Raw genomic sequence first — 20,462 nt, forward strand, 5'->3', positions numbered from 1 at the left:
AGATGGCAGTCACTATACTTTTTTTGTGTGTTTATTTCCTCTGGCTTTATTTTACAAGATTCAAGTTACTTGAATTTTTCATGTCACTATCACAAATAAAAGTATGAATGGCTAAACACCACATTAAATTACAGTACTTTTCCACGCACTCGTTCATGAGGAAGGTCTGAAAGATACATTGGGCACTATATCATCAAGTGTAAGTACTGAAAGTACTGTCTGTGCCATCAACCCAACTACCAGCGTTTGTGAGCTCTGGACAATAACAACAGTGCTCAAACAGCACTGCCATGTGGCCTGCAAAATGCTTTAACAGGCAATCTGAAGTCTGTCAGCATGATCCTCGTTGCCCCACTAACATACTGTATTGCTAACAATAACCATCTCAAACGCTAGATGGCACCGGCTTAACAGCAAAAAACAAATGATAAATTATTTTCCTTCTTCACTTTAAAAAGCCATGACTAGGGACTAACATTTCTTCTATTATTATTTCTTCTAGTTCTTTTAGTTACCTGGGAAGAGGTCTGTACATCGCATAAATATCTCCCAGTAGATGAGGCCTAGTGCATACATATCTACTTGTTTCAAAGCAGATTCACAGTCCCTTAAGTTCACTGCTCCTTCAAGCACTTCTGGGGCCATATAGCGGATCGTACCGACCTGGAAAGTCAAAATCAAAGTTTTAAATCAAGAAGTAATTTCCAAATTCCATTTTTTATTTTGAGTTCTTTAGCAATTTCTTTTTGGTGCATACGTGTGCGTGTGTGTGTCTTGTTTTTAATATACTTCAATGTTTTCTAGAAGTTAAGATGGAAAACGCAATTCTCTTCTAATCAGTGCCCTCAGCTGCTACTCTTATCGGTGGCCTAGTCTTACTAAAACATATGTTAGATTAGAGCGGTCATTCGTCAGTCCCTGTGACAGTATTTTGTCTAAGGACTATTGCACATCCCTGTATTTTAAATGGGGGTTTCCCCATTCCTCTATTCAACAAAAGGACACCTAAAAAAAGCATTTGTGCACTAGGTATTATTACTGTAACACTTACTTTCTAAACAATGCTGATTAGCACTGTGAAACATTCTGTGAATGAAATGTAAAGATGTAAAAGCACAGATGACAATTATCCTAAGGCAGTAGGGGGCTTCGTTTAAACTATTTTTTGAGTAACCTGTTTTCAGATGTCTGCACATTTACACTTATTAAAAAAGTAAGAAAAAGCAAGCACTTTCTGAATCATTGCATCATTGAAAACAAAGCTTAAGAACTCAGTTTCCTCTTTCTGCCCAGAAACCACTCTAACCCATTCCTAGCAGATGTTCTTCCAATGTGTTTCTTAAAATCACAGGATGCAAATTCTATAGTCTTCCCTGGCAGTCCCTGAATTCTGCAGATTCAAAAGGTTTCTTCACAACTAACCTAAACTTTCCCACCTACAAAATAATCCCATTACCTTTCTTCCTATCCAAGCTGAATGCAAACAGTTTGTTCCTTTCTCTTTGTAGCACTTGTTTACATATTTGAAGACTTGCTTCCATCTTTACTTCGCTAGACTAAACAACTTCAATTATTTCAATCTTTTCTCATAGGTTACTCTTTCAAGCTTCTCCCATTATTCTGTTCTAGTTCGTTCTCAATTGCTCCATGCCTTTCTACACACGTTTATTTTCCCTGTTGTATCTATTTTAAGTCCACCAAATTACAGATGACACACAGAGAAATAAGTGGTTGTAGGACATGGAAGGGGGGCGGTGGGGAGAAGAAAGAAAAATTTAACTACCTCAGTTCCCAAAGACTGTTTGGGCTTAGGTAATGTTTGCAGTACAAGATTCACATGGCTTGCACCCACATCTTTGTAACCTCTGCAACCATACCCACCTTGCATATATCATCTCTCATATACAAAGCTTCCACCTGCAAGGCTGCCTCCCTGCTGCAGCAATTCTCCATCAAAAGAATTGTACCACCATAATATTCATCTTATAACAACTGTTTCTCAAGGTTACTACCATACTAATTTTTCATCCTTTATATGCTGGCTTATCTTTATTTGTACTTACCTCACTAATGGCTGCATTATCTTCCTCGCCTGGGCGCACCAGTCTGTTTCCAGTTAACTTCATGGAGAGCCCAAAATCACTAATTACACATGTTCCATCATTCTTTACCAGTACATTGCGGCTGTTCAAGTCACGATGAGATATTGCAGGTTTGTAATGGTCTATTTGGACATATGAAAGTGCTTGTTATTATTTGAGCAGTTCTACTGTTTGGCAAAATGAGAGAACCTCATTAAGTCTGCTCACCTATTATAAACAGAAAATCAACTTATCTTGTAGAAAGCTAGTATATTTGCTTCTTTATAATGAGCTCTGCAGTATGCTATCTACAGAAAACTGACTGGCACTCATAGCTTCACTGTCTTTAAACATTATACTGGGTTACCATTACATACAGGTTTAGTGTTTGCCAGTAAGCTTCTTTCCAAAGCATACTGCAGCATGATTTTGGCAGGGAAGACATTATGTACTTAAGCACAGACCCGCTGCCACAGCCCTGACAGCTATTCCAAACGTCCTCTCTCATATGCACAGTCCCCTGTTAAGTTCAATACCAGCTACTGAAATTATAATTGGGATTGGCACCAATTCAGAAGATATGTAGACAATATTATTCCAGAGAATCCGTACGTGTTATTCCTGCAAGGGATTTTATCTTTTCCAAAGAGTAATCTCAGTTGTTCCACATTTATATGCAATTTATTTAGTAAAACAACAAGCACTACAGAACCAGTTTAACTATGCAGTTTATTCTACTTCTACTCCATGAGCTCCTTCCTAGCTCATACAGTTCAGTCAATGGCCGTCTCTCCTTTATGATAAAAGGTTTACACATTTTCTGGCTGCTAATGGACACACTTGTCTGCACATTTCTCAACGATGATGTTAAGATGATAGCTGCAGTTTCAATCACACGCGGGAATACTGATTTAGGTATTTTCAACCTTGCACTTTTAACAGTATCATTGGTTTCCACTCTCAACATTTGAGATACATGGTTTAGGACTTTAATCTCAACATTAGCACCTTCATTTAGAATTAATATTGCCATCTTTTTATTTATTGCCAAAAAGCTAATGCTTCAATGCCAGGCCACATTCTGCAGCCTGTTATAGCACAGAATATCTGTTATATAATTGTGATACTTCACTAGCTGAAATGGTGGGCAGAAGCAAATGAGCAGAGATAAAATAGATATACCAACATGTTGTCAGATCCAGTGCTCTAATAAATCACTAAAAAATCTAGCAATATTCTTTATACACAAAGAAGAATGGGATCTCGCCCTTCAACAAAAATCAAGAGATATGATAAAACTACAGTGGAGCTAAGAAATGTAGTTATTTTTCACGTATACAGTTCACACACAAAATTGCTTTGCTGGTTTGTGTCGGAACTGCAGTAAACAAACAGAACACTCCATCTGCTCACTCTCTATTAGACAGACACCCAGTGCTTCAGGTCTCCAGTAATCTGTTGCCATGATACAGCAGCACTGCACAGCTCTGCCTCCTCTTCTTGTCTGTCTCTGGGACACCGCTGGCTCTTACTCCCTGTTTTCGTGCAAGTGTCACTGGCACAGCCCATGACAGGGAATTGCTCAAAAGGAAAAGCATATCAGAAGTTGTGAGGAATCTGTATTTGTATTAAACATTTCCCACTCACTATACTGTCACAGATGAAAAACAAAGGCAGCAACCTTCTACCTGACAGAAATGGCAACATCTTGAACACTCTGGCATCCCTTCTTGGCCTTACCTCCCCGAGGTAGCTCTGTGTGCAGGTACGCCAAGCCCCTGGTTATAGAATGTGCCAGCCGGCAAGAGCTCACCCAGTCACTTGTGTGGAGACTCAGATATTTGCACAGTGAACCCTATCAAAAATGAAATAACAAATACTAGATTAAAATAATTACCAAGTAGCAAAATGAATAATCAAGTCAAAATCTTGGAGAAGGATATTTTTATCCATTGCTCTTGAAAGTCATATTCCTGCAACTGCTTCTGTGTTTACCCAGATGTTATAAAACACAAGATTGGATCAAAGTGTCATTAGTTTTTAGTGGTGCCATTCAGTTTATGTAAGGAAACTGAAAAGAAAATTTAACATACGTAATAATAAATATTGCCTTTATGAGTAAAGTATTACAAACAAAAGCAAAATACTAATTTCTTTTATTCTTATAAAGCTGTTACTGAACAACAGAAGGAGAAGGGTACCTGCAGACATAACAGGGATTACTAATTAGTGGACTTTGAACCTTTAGCATTTACAGAAGAACACTGAACATCTCTCACTGGCATCTCACCTGCTGTGATTAGTTCAGTCATTGAAACAAAAAAGCCCAAAGAAGGCTCAGAATAGGAGCGAGTCAACACACACTGAAGAAATGGGAAAAAATAATTTCATACTTTTTTTTTAAAGGAGAATTTAAACATGAATAAAATGCTGGTTTTTTTTTTAAGGAAATAATTATAATTCACAGTGAAATTTTAAAAACAAAGGAAGAGTGTCAATTGTGACAGTGAAATATTCTAGAAACACAGACAAAATGACAAAAGGGACAGATCCACAACTGTCATGCCTTTGTGCATTTTTATGCACCGTCCTCAGTAACAATATCCTTGGTTTAAACAAAGCAAATCCCCAAGCATAAAGAACAAGAGGTCCAGCCTTCTCTGCATACACATTATAATGGTTATTCATGACTATGTCTACCATTTTTTGCCTGTTTCAATTTTTAATCATAAAGATGCACTAACATGTAACATCTCACTATCATAGCTGCAAATAAAAACACTTGATTGACAGATCAGTTAAGTAACATTTGGTTAAAAAATAACTGCAAGTATTTGCCATTTGAGTCTATTTGGAGTCAGTATTCAGGTAATACACACACAGTTCAGATGGATGCACACAGATGACCAATATTTAAAATGACCGAAGACTATTTTTTTAATCCAGTGCTGAAACTAAAAGCCAATTACTGACATTCCTTAATAAAATTACAGAAGTCTTGCAGCTTTTCAGATTTAGACTGTATAGAATAAGGAACCCATAAACAGATAACCTCCTTGGTGAAAAGAGATCAAACATCACTATGCACTTGTAAACTTCAAGGAGAATTTTTTTTTTTAGCTGTTTAAAATACTGTCATACAAACTTCAAATAGATTTTGGTAAAAACAACCTGCAAATTCATTTACAAGTGAGTTACAAAGCCATAAATGATACGAAAAATGTGAAATTATTTACAAGAAGGACTCCTAATAGCTTCCTGTCAGTTCTACCATAGCAATAAATCCCAAATCCAAAACAAGAGGTTCACAAAAATTCCTGTCACTACGCCAGGCCAAACTCTCAGGTGTAGTCCTCTCTTTACTCAAGTCCAAGGCAAAGTTGTAAAATGTGAAATACACAAATGAAATGGTTTGCTTATCTATAGACTTAAATTATATGAAGGTAAACTGCACAGTCCAATACGGATCACACATCTTCTTCTGATATATAAATCTCCACTTTATCCTTAATGCCAGCCCATTCTAATGGAGATAACGAGACTGTTGTGGCCTAAGTGGGAAACACCATATAATGATCTCAGCACTTTCTAACCACCACTTATTTTTAACCTGGCTGAGAGCTGTGATTTTATGCTCTTAGTGATGTTCAGTATAAACGACAACTAGGAAAAGTTTTAGTTAAGATTTTGAGAGAGAGATTTATACTTGAGATCATTCCTTTTAGAGTCACGAGTGTAAGCATTAAATTGAGGATATTTGTTTTGATCATGACTTTTGATAAAAGTGATTTTTTTTTTCTGACAACCATAAAACTCCACTGTTGTACAACAATTTTTCAATTGTTCTAAAAAGACATGAATGTTTGAGCACCAGGGGCACAATTCTGTATCTACTGTGCTGTCTCATCCCTCGCAACTTACACACTGCTTATTTACCTGCTCTACCTCATTGCAGCATCACAACAGCGTGTTGATCAGCCAACACATATATCCCCCATTTTATTATTTGCTCCCATACATTCATCTGGTGTTTGGATAATATAGTGGTTTGGTTTAATTTAATCTGTCCTGCTTTCACCCAAGCAATGCCAAAAACAATTTTCTATGTTAAAATGTTCTATTTTGTGTATTTCCACTTCCAAGAAGGAAATTTTTTTTCTTAGATATTTTGGATGGGGAATACTTCAGCTGCACGTCTTGCATGGGTTACCTCTTATTGAAGCAAGTTTTATGACTACAGCTTGAATGGCACCATTCCAGTCTAGTAGCACTTCCACAGCGGGGTTCCTTCCCTGCTGTTAGCTCAGCACACAGCAGAACATCTGCTCACTGAATTAAGGACCGTACTGTGCATTAATTACACCTGCTGTGCACTTTTTCCAATGACTTCCAAACCACCAATGGATTGATTTCAGGCTAATATTGCTGTTTTCAACACCGTATCGGGAAAGTATCTGATAATATGTTGTAAGCCTCATCTGTGCATTCAAGCAAATTGTTAACAGATCCTGTTTATAGAAGACACAAAACAACTTCCAATCAAATTACATGTCAACTAAATATCTTTCATTCAAGAAAACAGCAAAACCAGATCGCCTGTTAAGACAATTATGCTGTGCCCTCTCAGGAACAGAATTCTTTCTTGACTTCACTTAACTTAGTTGAAAGTAAGCCTGCTCTGTCGCAGTAGGTCATACATGTGATATAGACACGCCTGAGCTTTCCTGCGGTCATTTCTCATCTCTGCAATCTCTTCTCAGATTTTCAGTCCTTATAAACTGACAGAATCAAGTGTGTTCTCACTTTAAGAGTTTCAGTCAGGACACTCTTTCTATATTTCTGAAATGATACGCTGTCTTCTTAAATTTGCATATATATTTAGATATTTATATACATGTATGCATTTAACTTTCAACTCAAACATATATATAGAACCTGAAAACATCTTATGAGAGAAGCCATCACTATACTGCTATTTATTGCTGTTCTATTTCTTTTTGCTACTTAATAAGCTGCTTTGGTCCTACTGCTCCCATAACAAATCAACCTGCAGTCATCACCTTTACACACTGGAATAAATACAATGCCTTTGTTTACTTGAGACCAAAAAGCTCACTAGAGTATGGTTTAATTGAACAGTTAAAGTCCTTTTCTATACAACAGGAAAATAATGCCTCATATGTTACATTTTATGATTTTTCATGATGAGCAGCTCACATTTTATGCTGTACATTTTTAACATACTTTTGTTCTATGTACACATACATGTACACACATGCAGTACTGAACTCAGATCAATGAATCTGAGGGATGTAACACACAGCTCAGGAGAACTGAAGATACGGTTCTGCAAAGTAACATTGCTTTAAGACTTCTTCGGTATCAATGTACGGTATAACAAAACAAACATGGTATGCCACAGGAAGCTTTAAAGAAAGTAGCAGTATAAAAACCACCTCACAATATATAGTGCCACAAACAACAACACTGGATATCTTATGGTTTCTTGTTGAAAACCTTTGCCATTTGCAGATATAGAGTGAGGTTGCAACGACCTTGATGAAGGTGTAATGTTTTTAACATCAAGTAGTTTTAAGTTTACTGATTATTTTTTAAGTAAAAACAATTCTTCAAATACTGCCCTTGATTATTCCACAGCTGATTTTAAAAAACTGCAATATAACCAAGAGCAAAATATTACAGCCAAGAATTCGTAAGACTACATTTGGTAGCAGTAACTGGGCAACCTTAAAGGGTACTACAGGAAAGCAAACCATACTATGGTTCATTAAAATTGTACCTTATATGGATCATTTTTACGTTATACCAGTCAAAGGTGACTACTGTGCAAGATTCATCAGAGGCTGAAGTACGTCCTTTTTACGTGGCTACTCTTAGGAATCTAAACAAATCCAATTGATTTCTCTGAAGCACTTACATTGGGATAATATTCCATCACCAATAAATATTCCATACGCCCATCTGCAGTGAATCTCTCATCTCCCACAATGAAGCGGGCAATATTGTCATGTTCCATCAGTGGAATCCTGTAAATATTTCTCTCATTGACAAAGTTTTGACGATTAGCAAAAGAAAATACTTTCACAGCAACGGGGCGTTCATCCAGGGAGCCTTTGTACACTGCTCCGTATCGTCCCCGGCCAATCAACTGCAAAAAAAGAAGTAGAGAATTAGTTCATTCAATAATAAGTAAAGGCAAAAATCAGATTCTCGCTCAACAAAGATTATATACCAACTTTTATACTCAATTACACTGTGGGAAATAGCAAATATTTTGAACTGAAGACCAGAATTAGAATACTGTCATAAAAGATATTTTGGAGCTGGAAATCTTAGGATAGACCCACTTAGATCTATATTACTATGTTGACCTATAGTCTGCATACCCATTAAATAAATTGTAAATAACCTATTCAGCCATTTTATATAGAACATTAATAAATCCACATGTGCATTATGCTGATAGTTCTCCTATTAAAACTTTTGACTATTAAACATTTATAGCTTTTATGTGATCAATTTTAATTAACTCCAGTTATACATTTTACTTTTAGGATAGCTTTACGAGCTGTACATTTTAGTTTAATAATGACTCTACATGCATTTGCAGTGCAAAACAGATTTCAAAGGAGATAAATGGGTTTTAATAGGAAGGAATAATCAACTCTGTGCTACCTGTAAATCTTTATTCTAGCTCCCACAATGTTAGACTGCCTTTACAGAAAAGCCTTTTCCATCTCCATGGCAACTGAAGATGCAATCTCTGCTCTAAACCAGAGCACTGGACCGCCTTCAAGAAGAGTCCTAGTTTGCAAAGCTCAAAACACTCCAACTACATAAGAATTTAAGTCTATTGCATTCAAATAGTTTACAGGCAGACGTGAATGTGAAACTTTTAGAAATACTTACAAATGGAGAAGGAGAGGAAAGCAGAACGTAATGATTCTAAAAATGATAATATTGTCTAGCAGGAAGTATCTTTTAACAGATAATACTTTCCACTTCTCAGTCCTCCAATGTCAGAGAATCCTCATAGTGGACTGTAAAGTCAGTCAGTTCAAGGTACAAACACATCTCCACCAGAGATGTGAAAGAGCAAACACAGGTGAAGACAATTTGTTCTGTGACACCCTATGGCTGAAAGTGAGATGTCAACTCCTTAATGTCTGAGAAAGAAGACAGAAGACCCTGCAGTAGATCGCTCCAACAAAAATGATGCTTTTTCCAAGACTATCTATCAGTATGAGTGATTTCATCTGAGGCTTTACACACTTGTACAATACGTGCCTTTGAACTCTTGTGAACTCTGCCTCCAGTACTTTTTGTTGGCAGAGGCCACCCAAGTTTCTTTGCTGGTTAGTTTCCCTATTGCCCAGAGCACACTGCAGTGAGGATACCATGCCTGCAGCCAGCATCTCTGACTGTGATTTCTGATGGGCGACAAGAAGAAAAGTACCTCTCGCTATCTCTTTCACAGCCACTGTACTGATATTTTTTCTAGCAAAAAGCTTTTATAAATTCTACACAAATTCTACTAAATATATCAGTTGAAAGTATAACATTTTTCAGGTTTCTGACGATGCATCTGACACTAATCTCGCTCAGTGGAAGGTTCTAGTTGGCCCCTAGTTGCCATGGAAATAGAGAGTACTCCACTGTGATTAATGACAATACCTAAAAGCACTACTATGGAAATACACGGCCCTATCTGCAGTAAATTCTATACTCCAATAGGTGTTACTAAAGCATTTCAAGTGACTATTGTAGGATATTGTACTTAAAGTGACCAGAGTTGAGTAAAAGGAGTTTGATGCAGTGCTGAAATGCAGCACATTTAAATTCTCCTCATCCTCATTCCCATTAATCACTTTCCAGAGTTTAATATTTTCTTTTCAAGATAGAGTGTGCTCTAGCTAATACAATACTGCTAACAAAACCAGGCAAAATACAACTGCTGTAACATATTTTTTTTCTTACGTTGGGAAAAAAAAAAAAAGAAAATTAAGAAACAGTTGAACATTTACCTCCAGTAACTTAAGATTGTCCAGATCCAGTGAGGGCTCTGATGCTGCTGCCTCCATCATGTTCATACTATGCAATCCTTGTTTACGATCTCCTGTACAGAAAGGGATGGGAAGGAAATCAGACACTTTCTGGTTTTATGACCTAACTATAAATGAAAATGCAAACTTGCCTTGGACTTGGCACTAACACATAATGTAGGTAAATAGAAAGAAATCCTCTAAATTCTTCTGAGTTAGTAAAATCAGCGAAGGTGCTGACAGCTACAAACTTAAAGCAACCTGCTTCACAACTGTTTTGATAATTAAATATCATTGGTAGTAACTGTCAAACATGTTCACAACACTTGTGTGTTGAGTAGAGGATATGTTGAGGAAAAGCAGGCCCCAAAATGCCAACTTGGAAAACGAATCATAAATCTCTCTGAACTCCTATGAAAGGAATATCACCAAAAAAATGCTAGAGAGGACAAAGGGGAGCACTACATACAAACTTGGAAGAGAGACTAGGGGAGAAAACAAAACATAAGCATAATTTTGAGAAACAGTATTAGCAGTAAGAACAATATTAAAAAACAGGGTCAGCCAACTCTACCTGCAAGCATTCTGTATCCAAAGAACAGAGCAGCAATCAAGACAGCTAGTACAGACACAGATGCAAGAGCAATAACTATCGTCTCATCCCGATGAAAAGAATGAGAAGAATCTGAAAGAAAACAGAATGAAGACTTTAATTGTAAATTTGAAAAGGTCGCATCTGAAAAAAAACATGTTATTACAATGAGGAAAAAAACCCAACATACTCTTGATTATAAAACATTGCACTAAACTCTTTTTCCTCTTAAAATCAAAGGATGACAGGGGAGCAGATCATTTCAAGCCCAGATGATCTGCAGCTTTCCCTACTCCGCCAGTGCCATCAAAAGGCACCAGAGAAAGGCACTGAAAGCTGAATCTCCTTTCTTTTTGCAAAAGCTCAGCACAGCCATTCAAAGTGAAACTGATGCACTCCTGCTCAGCTAACAATTTCTTAATCAATCTTCTTGTTACAAATCAGGCTTATAAACTTAACCTTATTTATTATTATTATTATTTCAACACTGGAATGAAAATCTCAGTAAATAAGTAAAATAAAAGGTTAATAATGTTGCAATGCAATGAATAATTAATCTTTTGTATTCAAACATCCACAGGTGTGTTAGATGCAAGATCTTTTGTGCTAGGGCTTCAAAGTTCTTTTGTTTTCTTTCTGATTTGTGTCAGTGCTCAGATCACTTTTAGGATGATTCTCACTATGTAAGCCAGACAGGCATTTCCAAAAACAACAGCAGAATATTGAACAACTTGAAACAACAATAAAACACTGAAAACTAAATGACTGGTTTAATTTAGCCTTTTAAAAACTTTTTTTCTTAACAAAAATCAAATTTGGTTTAAATGCATCTCACTATTTTCTGAGGGAGGGGGAAAGAGTTCTAGTGTAAACATTTGTTATTGTCTGCAGTGGTTACCTTACTGCTATTCCACATCAAGCAAGATCCCAATCTTGCTTCTTTCAGGTATGTAAATATTCAGCCACTTTAACAGAGAAATTTCTTACTGCAGATATTCCTCTGATGTCAGAATCACAGGAATGTGGCATTACAAGACCTCATTTACCTTGGCTTTAAAACCAAGTTTGCAAACTATGTTTAAACTTGTCTTATATACTGCTAAAAGTACTCCTTAAAAGACTCATAACAAGACGTAACTATTCTAAAACCACAAAATATATAATGCACACAAGGCTTAAACATTGGGTAAATTCTTAGGTGAGACTGAAATAAAATTGATCCCAGTCTACACTAACTGAATAAACAGACAAATTCACTGCTTAAATTACATTTATGGGAAGTTAAACACGATTCATTTATTCCAGTTCCCAGCATGGATGAACGTTGGAGAAACAGATAAGAAAAGAAATTAAGTGTGAAAAACATTAGCTTCCACTTTTACAAAATTGTAATGGTAAGCAGAACTACTAAGAAGTTGATAAAACAAACAAAACAACATCAACAAAACAAGCAAACAAAAAAGCATTTAAGATGTGATTATTTACCTGAAAAATTACCCCTCAAAAATAACATGCAGCACATATCAGAGAAAGCCTTCAAATAAAAGGGAGCTCATGGTAATCATGACACTATCAAATTTCAAGTTGTTCTGTCACAAGAAATACCACCACCACTGGTTTTGGTGAGAGTTTCACAGGGAAAATAAACTATTGCCACAGAGCGTTATGCTATGCAATCATAGTTGGGATTTCCATCATTTGGAGATTAAAAACCTGAAGTTCCAGTTTTCACTTAGATTATGAATTCTAACTATGTACCTATACACACCCAGTCAAATACTATATATTTAAAAAACACAACATAAAGGAACCTTATATGACACAAAGCAATATAAAATACTGTATAAGTGTATGAAACTGTATAACTGTTGGCAGGAAAATCGTAATTTTGACTATTCTATTTTTATGAATAGAATAGCTTAATCAATGTTTTTTGCTTATCTAGAAAAATGCAGACACCAACACACATACATATATTTCCATATATAAAATGTTGTTTGGTTTCTTTTACATCAGTCTAAGATGGTGCTAGATACCATCTTGACATTAAGAAAGTGCAGGTTTTGAGGGGCTGAGCTTCCTGCTATAACCTCTGCTGTATTTCCTGGACCACACAATCAGTGTGTAGCCATTTACAGCCTTCCTATTGCCTATACATTAGTCATGTCCACAACTGTTTCCCAAACATTATCTAATGCCCAAGTCTGATTGCTCCATTCTTGCCTCTCTTAGAATCCAAGGGCTGACAGCACCTATCCACCATCCTGCTGCCTTCCTGCCTTCTGGAACAGGATTTTGCTTTTCCTCCGCTCCTAGCATGGGCCAGGGAGGGGTATCCTGAGCTGCACAGACTACTTAGAGAGTCTGGCAGCATTTCTACACTGGCTTTCTCCCATTAGAAGCATGTGAGTAAATGTATTATGGGGCCTGGCAGCAACAAAAAGTCCCAAGTAACAGTTTTGTGAAGATCAGTTGTAGAAAAACATGTTGAGAAAAAAACAATCACTGCATTCTTGGTCCTTGATGGACCATTCCCTCTGGAAACTTTTTATCTTCAGTGGTATCTCCGCATTTGCCAAATAACCGTAAAGAACTTTCCTGCTGTTCAACAGGAAAATAAACTTACTCTTTTTTTTTGTTTGTTTCTTAACAAAACACAAAATTGGCTTATCCTGAACCAGTTTTTCCTTCTTATAAATGCTTTAAAACAACATTGTCAACTATTCAGATAGTCGCAGTCAGTCTTACAGCAGGAATTACTACTGCTGGGCTGTCAAGCAACTTTTACAAATTATCAAATTTGTAACCATCCTTAATGATGGTTAGCAAACATTTCAACAGATTCGTAACATACAGTTCAAGTTAATATGGGTGGGTAAAACACTGCTTTGAACATGCATAACTGCTGCTCAATAATCCGATTTGATCTTCTGAGATCATCATCAATATTTGTATTGATGGTATTTTTTCAGTGACAAACAGAAGGAACTGCATCAACTTTTTTGACACTACCTTCAAATTTCAGACCAAGAATATTGATATCCCTATATTATTCTCAAGCCACTGTATTGCATAAAAAAACAATAGTCCAAGTTTATAGGAAGACATGCTGAGAAGATAAACTGCAGTCTGTAGGAAATATAATGATTGCAGATTTGATTACGGAGCACAAGTCTACCCACACTTGTACACAAAATGTCAGCAAAGCTCCCTCAAGTATATGTTCTGTAAGCAGTGGTTAGCATATTTGCTTCTTCCATTGTGAAATTTTTTTTCTACTTAGCATTCTCTATAGAGAATGAAAAAAAATTCCTACTTCAGCTAAAATAGAACTGCTTGAAACAAGAATAAGTCACCAAAAGCTGCTGTAAGGCCCAAGACACCATCATAGCCAACCTGTTTGGGTGGGAAAGGGAGAACAGGGCTACTGACTCTTAAAGCAGCAGCTTAAAGAAACAAAGTGTAACCAATGCCTGTGCTACTTAGAAGGCATCCAGCACTTCTGTCTTGAAAAAATTCTACCAGATATTCTGATGTAATATTTTCTGAAGCGCACCAATTACATCATGAAGAAATATCATAACAAATAGTATCAGCAGCCTTCAAAACAAATAAAAAAAAAGGAGCAGCACAAGTGATTAAAATAGAGATGCCCTCCTCCTGGCTGGGGAGCAGCTGGTAACCCGCAGAGCGCTGCTCCCAGCAGTGTGCCGACCCTGCCAGCAGCACAGAGCTTGTTTCTGTGTTCCAAACCCCAAGTACAACAGACCCTGTGTAGGGAGAGAATTTCAAAGGCACTCACCAATAAGGCATTTCAGAGCAATGCTTCCAGTGCTCGGTCAGAAATGAGTCACTAGGCTGAACCTGGCCCTGCACTTCTGATACTCCCTACGCGCACTGCTACCACATTAGGCATTTCTCTTTCCTCCCTTAAGTATTGTAGCCAAACACTGCTACAATATCTTTGGTAAATTAGATTGTAAAATTAAGCTTCCATATTGCCACACACAATTTTCCTACTGCTGCTTTCCTAGCTTTCCTCAGAAATGACAATGAAAGAAAAATGCCAACAGTGCTAATGACATCACGAGGAATAATATTTTTCCTTCCAATTAATTTTTCCACTATAAACATAAGCTTGTAATATTAATTAGTACTGAAGTATTGTGATCTGTGTCTATGGTTGAAAACGCTTCTTCTTTTATTTTTCTGTAATTTAACTTTCAAAAATGAAAGCCTCTTCTGTATGTTTTCTGTTTCCATTTTTTAAAAAATCAGCATTTATCATATTACCAAAGAACATTCTGAGAAAAAAAGGAAACTGGGACAAAACCAGGTAACAATGGCTAGTGGCAAAAGAGCCTGTAAACATTATAACACTTTTCCTTTGGAGCCAGAAGGAAGGTGCAGGATTCCTGTGCCTTCCCTTCCCATCAGTAAACACGACACCTCTGGCCACCTACCTCTTCACTGCCCTTGCCCATCCCTCCAGATAAATTGATCAGATATATGGAAGAAGTTTATTACACTAAGGGTAGTGAGGCACCGGAGCAGAGTGCCCAAAGAGGCAGTGGATGCCCTGTCCCTTTAGACACGGGGTTCTGAGCAACCTGATCTAGCTGTAGGCGTCCATGTTCATTACAGGGGAGTTGGACCAGATGCTCTTTAAGGGGCCCTTCCAACTCAAACAATCCAATGTTTCTACGACAAAGCCTTCGTTATCCACCACCATCTACGTTACTGTCAGTTTAAGTGCCATAGTCCATGCTGTGAAGGTAAAACATTCCAGTCTTGGCTGGGACCATGGGAACCCACACAGAATCGCCATATTTTCCAGTTCATAGTGCATCAGACTGTTGACTCTAAAACTACTACTGAAAGTGCAAGTATCAAGTGAAAAATCAGGAGGAGAAAGCACCAAAGCTGCGACAGCACTGTAGCCCGAGGGCTCACTGTCACTGTCTTCAAGATTCTCATCCCCTCGGCATCAAATTTGGGACACAGCAGAGATCGCTGTTAGGATAAGAAATCTTCAGGAAGCTATGAGAACAGCAAGTGTTTGCCACATTCAAAAACAGAAATCCCATGGGGAAATATTTGGTTATGTAAATAAGACTGAATCACAACATAAAGCTAAACAAGGAGATGCCCTTAGAACGATGAATGCAATTATGTTGTTTCCTACTCTTTAGATGATTTAATATAAAACTCTAGACTTTGAAATTTTTTAACGTTAAGTATAGAGATGTACACACAGACGTACACTATATATATATGAGTGTCTACATACGTAGCATGAAAACAACCCCGAATACCTGGAGAAATTTGTATTCTGGTAACTGTAATTTGGAAATGGAAGTGGCCACATAATTGGGACCATTGCACATGAAACCACTTTCTGCCAGACCCCTTTATTGCTATTAAAGTTTTTCACTCAAATTTTTAAAAATCAGCCGCCCGCTTTTCAAGTAAATGACTCACAGCTGTGTATTTATCACACAGCAGTAAATAATTCTAATAAATATGTCTGCATATTTAAGTTTAGATAAGTATCATGTAATAGCATGTTAGAGAAACACTACAATTACTATCTGTAATGAAAACCAGTTTTTTTAAATTTACCTGTGTTCCCAGAGAATTTCTGCTATCAACACATTGCAGAGGCCAAGTAGTATTCCAGTTGGTACCAAAATATTAAACTACCTTAACACCAAGAAACTACCAAGTTATGGTAGTCACCAAAATATATGGAGAACACCATCCTTCAACCTTCACAGCACTGTAACATCTGATTCTTCAAAACAACTCCAGATGCATGGATTCTGATCAAAGTCAGCACAATTACACAGGGACTCAGAGATCTGCCCATGCAGATCGCTTTAAAAAGAAGTGGAGGCTTAACGCCATCCTACAACTATTTCTTTGATGTGATCAATTCAATATGTTCATTGCCAGTCTGTTACAGAAGTTGCTTCTCTATTTAGGAACGATAATGATATTAAGGATGAGATCAGAAGCATGAAGGAAGCCTTACATTTAAATCATAAACACAGCACACGAGGAAAGGCTGAAGCATGTAGACAATATGGCCTTCAGCTGTAAATGACTGTAAACTTACTCTGCAAATTGCAAAAGGGACTCTGTAAGCATTATTAATTCTGCTTGTGTTTCAAGTTTCATTTTTTCTCTCAGTCACTATGTATAACTTTTATGACAACAAAGTCTCAGCTTTTTGAAAAAACATACAATTATCAACTATTCCAAAAGCCTATAGATTTAAATTTCTTTGTATTTTCTTCCAGGTTAAAAATGTCATGGTAAATATGCTTTATTTCCCACTTTCTGCATTAAAAAAAAATACTTATTTGTACTTATATGATCATCACTTTTTTTAAAATTTAAATACTTTGCGGTTCCTTACAAAACTTCTGTGCATAATGTATAAAGAATGATCTGTTTGTCTGCTCAGCCTACATATAGTTATACGAAATGGACCTTAGTATGCAAGCCAGGCCAACCATTTGTCACCAAGCACTACCTCATTGCTGATCCACTGTCTGCAGTGTAAGAGCTCAGTCTTCTGCATGTCAGAGTAAATAACAAGAATACCTCCAATATAAATAACATATAAAAATGACTCAAATTACTTCAAGTGAATCTTAAATTTGTTCAGTTCAGGGAAGAACATGTAGAAGAAAAAAATTAAGCAGAGAACTTGTAAGAAAGAAACACACATTAGTGGCCTTTTAGATATTCTGGTAGACTTTTCAACACACAAAGAAGAAACCCAGTCACACAACTAAATGCATTCAAACCCACATTCTCAGCTAAGCTGATACCACAAGGCTGCAATACCTCTCGAGTTACTCTCTACAGATCTCCACAATGAACTCCAGCAGGAACTATTTCCAGTTTTCCATAAAAATATCCAATCACAGAGTAACTTAGGTTGGAAGTTCCAACCCGCCTGCCATGGGCTGGGTTCCCCAAGGCAAACCTTGCTGCCTATAAGGCCAGCTGTGAATAATGAAAGGAAAAATAACAGCATTTTCTAAACTTTTCTTTCCCTGCAAATTTTTGCCATGCACCTAAACTTTTATAGGTACATGCTTTAAAACAAAACTACTACCTTATTTTTGTTTTAAGCATCTGTAAATTTGAAGTGAGACAGTATCCTTCTGTCAGCACTTGACAAATTATTAATGAAATTAAATCCACATCAATATAATAACCATAATAATCTAAGAGTGTAAAATATAAATATATAATACAAATCACCGTGACCACCATCAAAAATCAAAGCAAGGTTCAAGTAGGAAACACTATTTTGTATCCAAGTGTCTGAGTACACAATGGCTGAGGTTAGCAAAGAAACTTCTGTGGAAGATGACTGAGCATGTGGTGCTGGCACAGATGAAAAGCACAATGAGAAGAGTATTTTTGTGTGAGAGATGGTGCGACATTCCTTAGCAAAACAACCCTGCCAAGCAGTAAACCTAAGGCAATTTTCTTTCATAACTGAAAATGAATGTTTCTTGCCCAGACTCAAGAGCAAATCCTTGGTTTCTCCTGCAGACTGAAAAGCTCAGTTAGAGCATTAAGTTTGCACTATTTCCAGTCATCTCATTATTTGAAGAAAATGTTTAAGCAGTCACCAATATCTTTCCAGTTTGCATTCAATATCATATTTTTATATAAAGTCATGCATATATTGTTATGAAGTGTCCATTACAGCATCTTTTTGTGCTTTTCTCCAGTTTGAAGAGCTAACATTTCTGTTTATATTTCAGAGGTGAGCAGAATCTCAGGTAATCTTGCAGACATCCACTCCCTGGGCTTTCAGTAAGCACCAGATCCCCACAAGTGCTGCAGTAATATCCCGAACTGGCAACAATGCATCACAGGTCCCCTAAGCTCCTTGGAGAATGCCTGAACATACAGATTTTACAGCTTAAGCTGTATAATTTTCCTTAACGTGTTCCAAAGGAAGTCTGTTACAGCTGCAATCAGGCAGACATCTTTGAAAACTGCGGTCAGTCTGCAGGTCAGATGGGAGTTCTCTGGGCCTTTTCTCAATGGGAGCTCCCTGTACCCAAGTGCTCAGAGCTGGATTCCTTTCCCCAGTCCCCATCCTCTTCTGGAGGAGCATCTACCAGCAGTCCAGGCTGCACATATTAGACTCGTTGTCTTTGTTTTGAAAACTGAGGGCTGCACAGATACAGGAAATTTAAGCATTAAGCATGTGTGGTAATTTCTTTGGCAGAGAAGTGGGTTATGCAATCTCTAACGGCTCTTCCTTTGATGAGTAGATACAGGGACACAAATTAACAGCCTGTCACCTTTCTGGAGAAATAACTCCTGAGTAGATAAAAACTCAACCCAACCACTTTGCCTTTTCTTCCGTGAGTTTTCAGTGCCATTTCTAACACTGTTTGAATACTCCCTTAGAATCATGATGTAAGTAAATTTAACAGCAACTCAAAACCAATCCTGGATATAGATTACCTTTCTGAAGTGTCCTAGACACAGCTAAGCATTCACTAACCAAAGAAAGAAAAGAAATATCTTACTTCAAGCAAGCGGCACTTCAGTGCAGACCTGAATCCTGCATTCAAACTTAACCAAACGCTGACTTGGACAATAAACCACGTACTAGGAACATCTTCCATATAAAAATAAAATAGTCGTGATTTTTTTTCAATAATAAAATGGCTGAAAAAAACATCTACATTATCCCCTTGTAAGGCTTGTGAACCCTAACGGCCCTCCTCCTCATCACATCATGTGCTAACAGCGGCAGCAACATAATGGCACTGGGCCACAGTCTGTAGAAACTGGAACCAAAAAAACGCATGTGCTGCAACAGAGAAAAAAGCATGCTTCATAAAGTCTCTTTAAAGTTATTTGAAATCCAGCTGGCTCAATAGCTACGTATTTCATATTCTTAATGTTCCCAAGCATATTGCTCTACTAAAAATAAAGCACAAAAATGACATCAAAACACTGAATGTGTATTTTCATATGAGCATGTGAACCCCAAACCGCAAACTCCTTTAAAGGAGGCAGCTGCAATCCAGCACGCCCGCACGTTCTCGGTCTTTGATTGCTGTGAGCACAGGATGGCCATCCCCAAGCTGGAGGTACTGCCTCGCTCCGTCAGCCTGGGGCTGCTGGCAGGAGGGCCGTGCCAGGGCTGAGCAGAGCAGCCGGGCCTGTACAAGCAGGCGCTTCCTGCACGCACACCAGTCGGGCAGCCACTGCCTGCCACGCCGGAGCCTCGGATGTTGCTGTTTACAGAGCGTGGAGCCAGGCCGCGGCTGAGGCTGGAGGCACACTGTCTGCTTCCGTGCAACGCTTGCTTTGTCTGGGGCTGCCACAGAGAGTGAGGCCGTGCTGCTTGCGCAGCTGCTCCTGCCCTGCTTGTGGGGCTCCCGACCTGGTACTGGAGCTGGGCACCACTGAGCGAGGGGTCAGGATATTTTTCCTCTGTCAGCTTTTGTAACGCACAATGAGAACTGAACTGATTTGTCAGACATGACTGTGTGGTTTGGTGTTCCGAAATCACTGCCCCAACCGTGCACCAAAACCTTAATTAGGGCACAATTGTAGACAGCTAATCTGTTCAACTGAAAAACCAAGATCTATACAAAATGATACAAGAACATGTTTGACAAAACCCTTCATAACGCTTCTGGTTTCTGCCCCAGTCTTTTGGAATTAGCATCC

General features: G+C 37.8%; 1 protein-coding gene across 3 annotated transcripts in view; it reads right to left on the reverse strand.

Annotated features, from left to right (window-relative positions):
* Positions 1-20,462, reverse strand: part of BMPR2 (bone morphogenetic protein receptor type 2) — a 103,546-nt gene that overhangs the window by 15,681 nt on the left and 67,403 nt on the right. For all 3 annotated transcript variants that reach the window (XR_016468358.1, XM_031601249.2, XM_090144200.1), the window contains exons 4-9: positions 10,719-10,829; positions 10,127-10,218; positions 8,020-8,250; positions 3,822-3,936; positions 2,064-2,224; positions 516-663 (exon numbers count right to left, since the gene is read on the reverse strand). Coding sequence is in view for 2 of the 3 variants with exons in the window: in XM_031601249.2 (XP_031457109.1) it covers positions 516-663; positions 2,064-2,224; positions 3,822-3,936; positions 8,020-8,250; positions 10,127-10,218; positions 10,719-10,829 (858 nt within the window). In the remaining variant the exon portion in view is untranslated. The remainder of the gene's footprint in view (positions 1-515; positions 664-2,063; positions 2,225-3,821; positions 3,937-8,019; positions 8,251-10,126; positions 10,219-10,718; positions 10,830-20,462) is intronic.

The sequence above is a fragment of the Phasianus colchicus genome, chromosome 7 (assembly GCF_987193195.1).
Source record: "Phasianus colchicus chromosome 7, bPhaCol1.hap1.1, whole genome shotgun sequence".
In the NCBI taxonomy this organism is placed as follows: Eukaryota; Metazoa; Chordata; class Aves; order Galliformes; family Phasianidae; genus Phasianus; species Phasianus colchicus.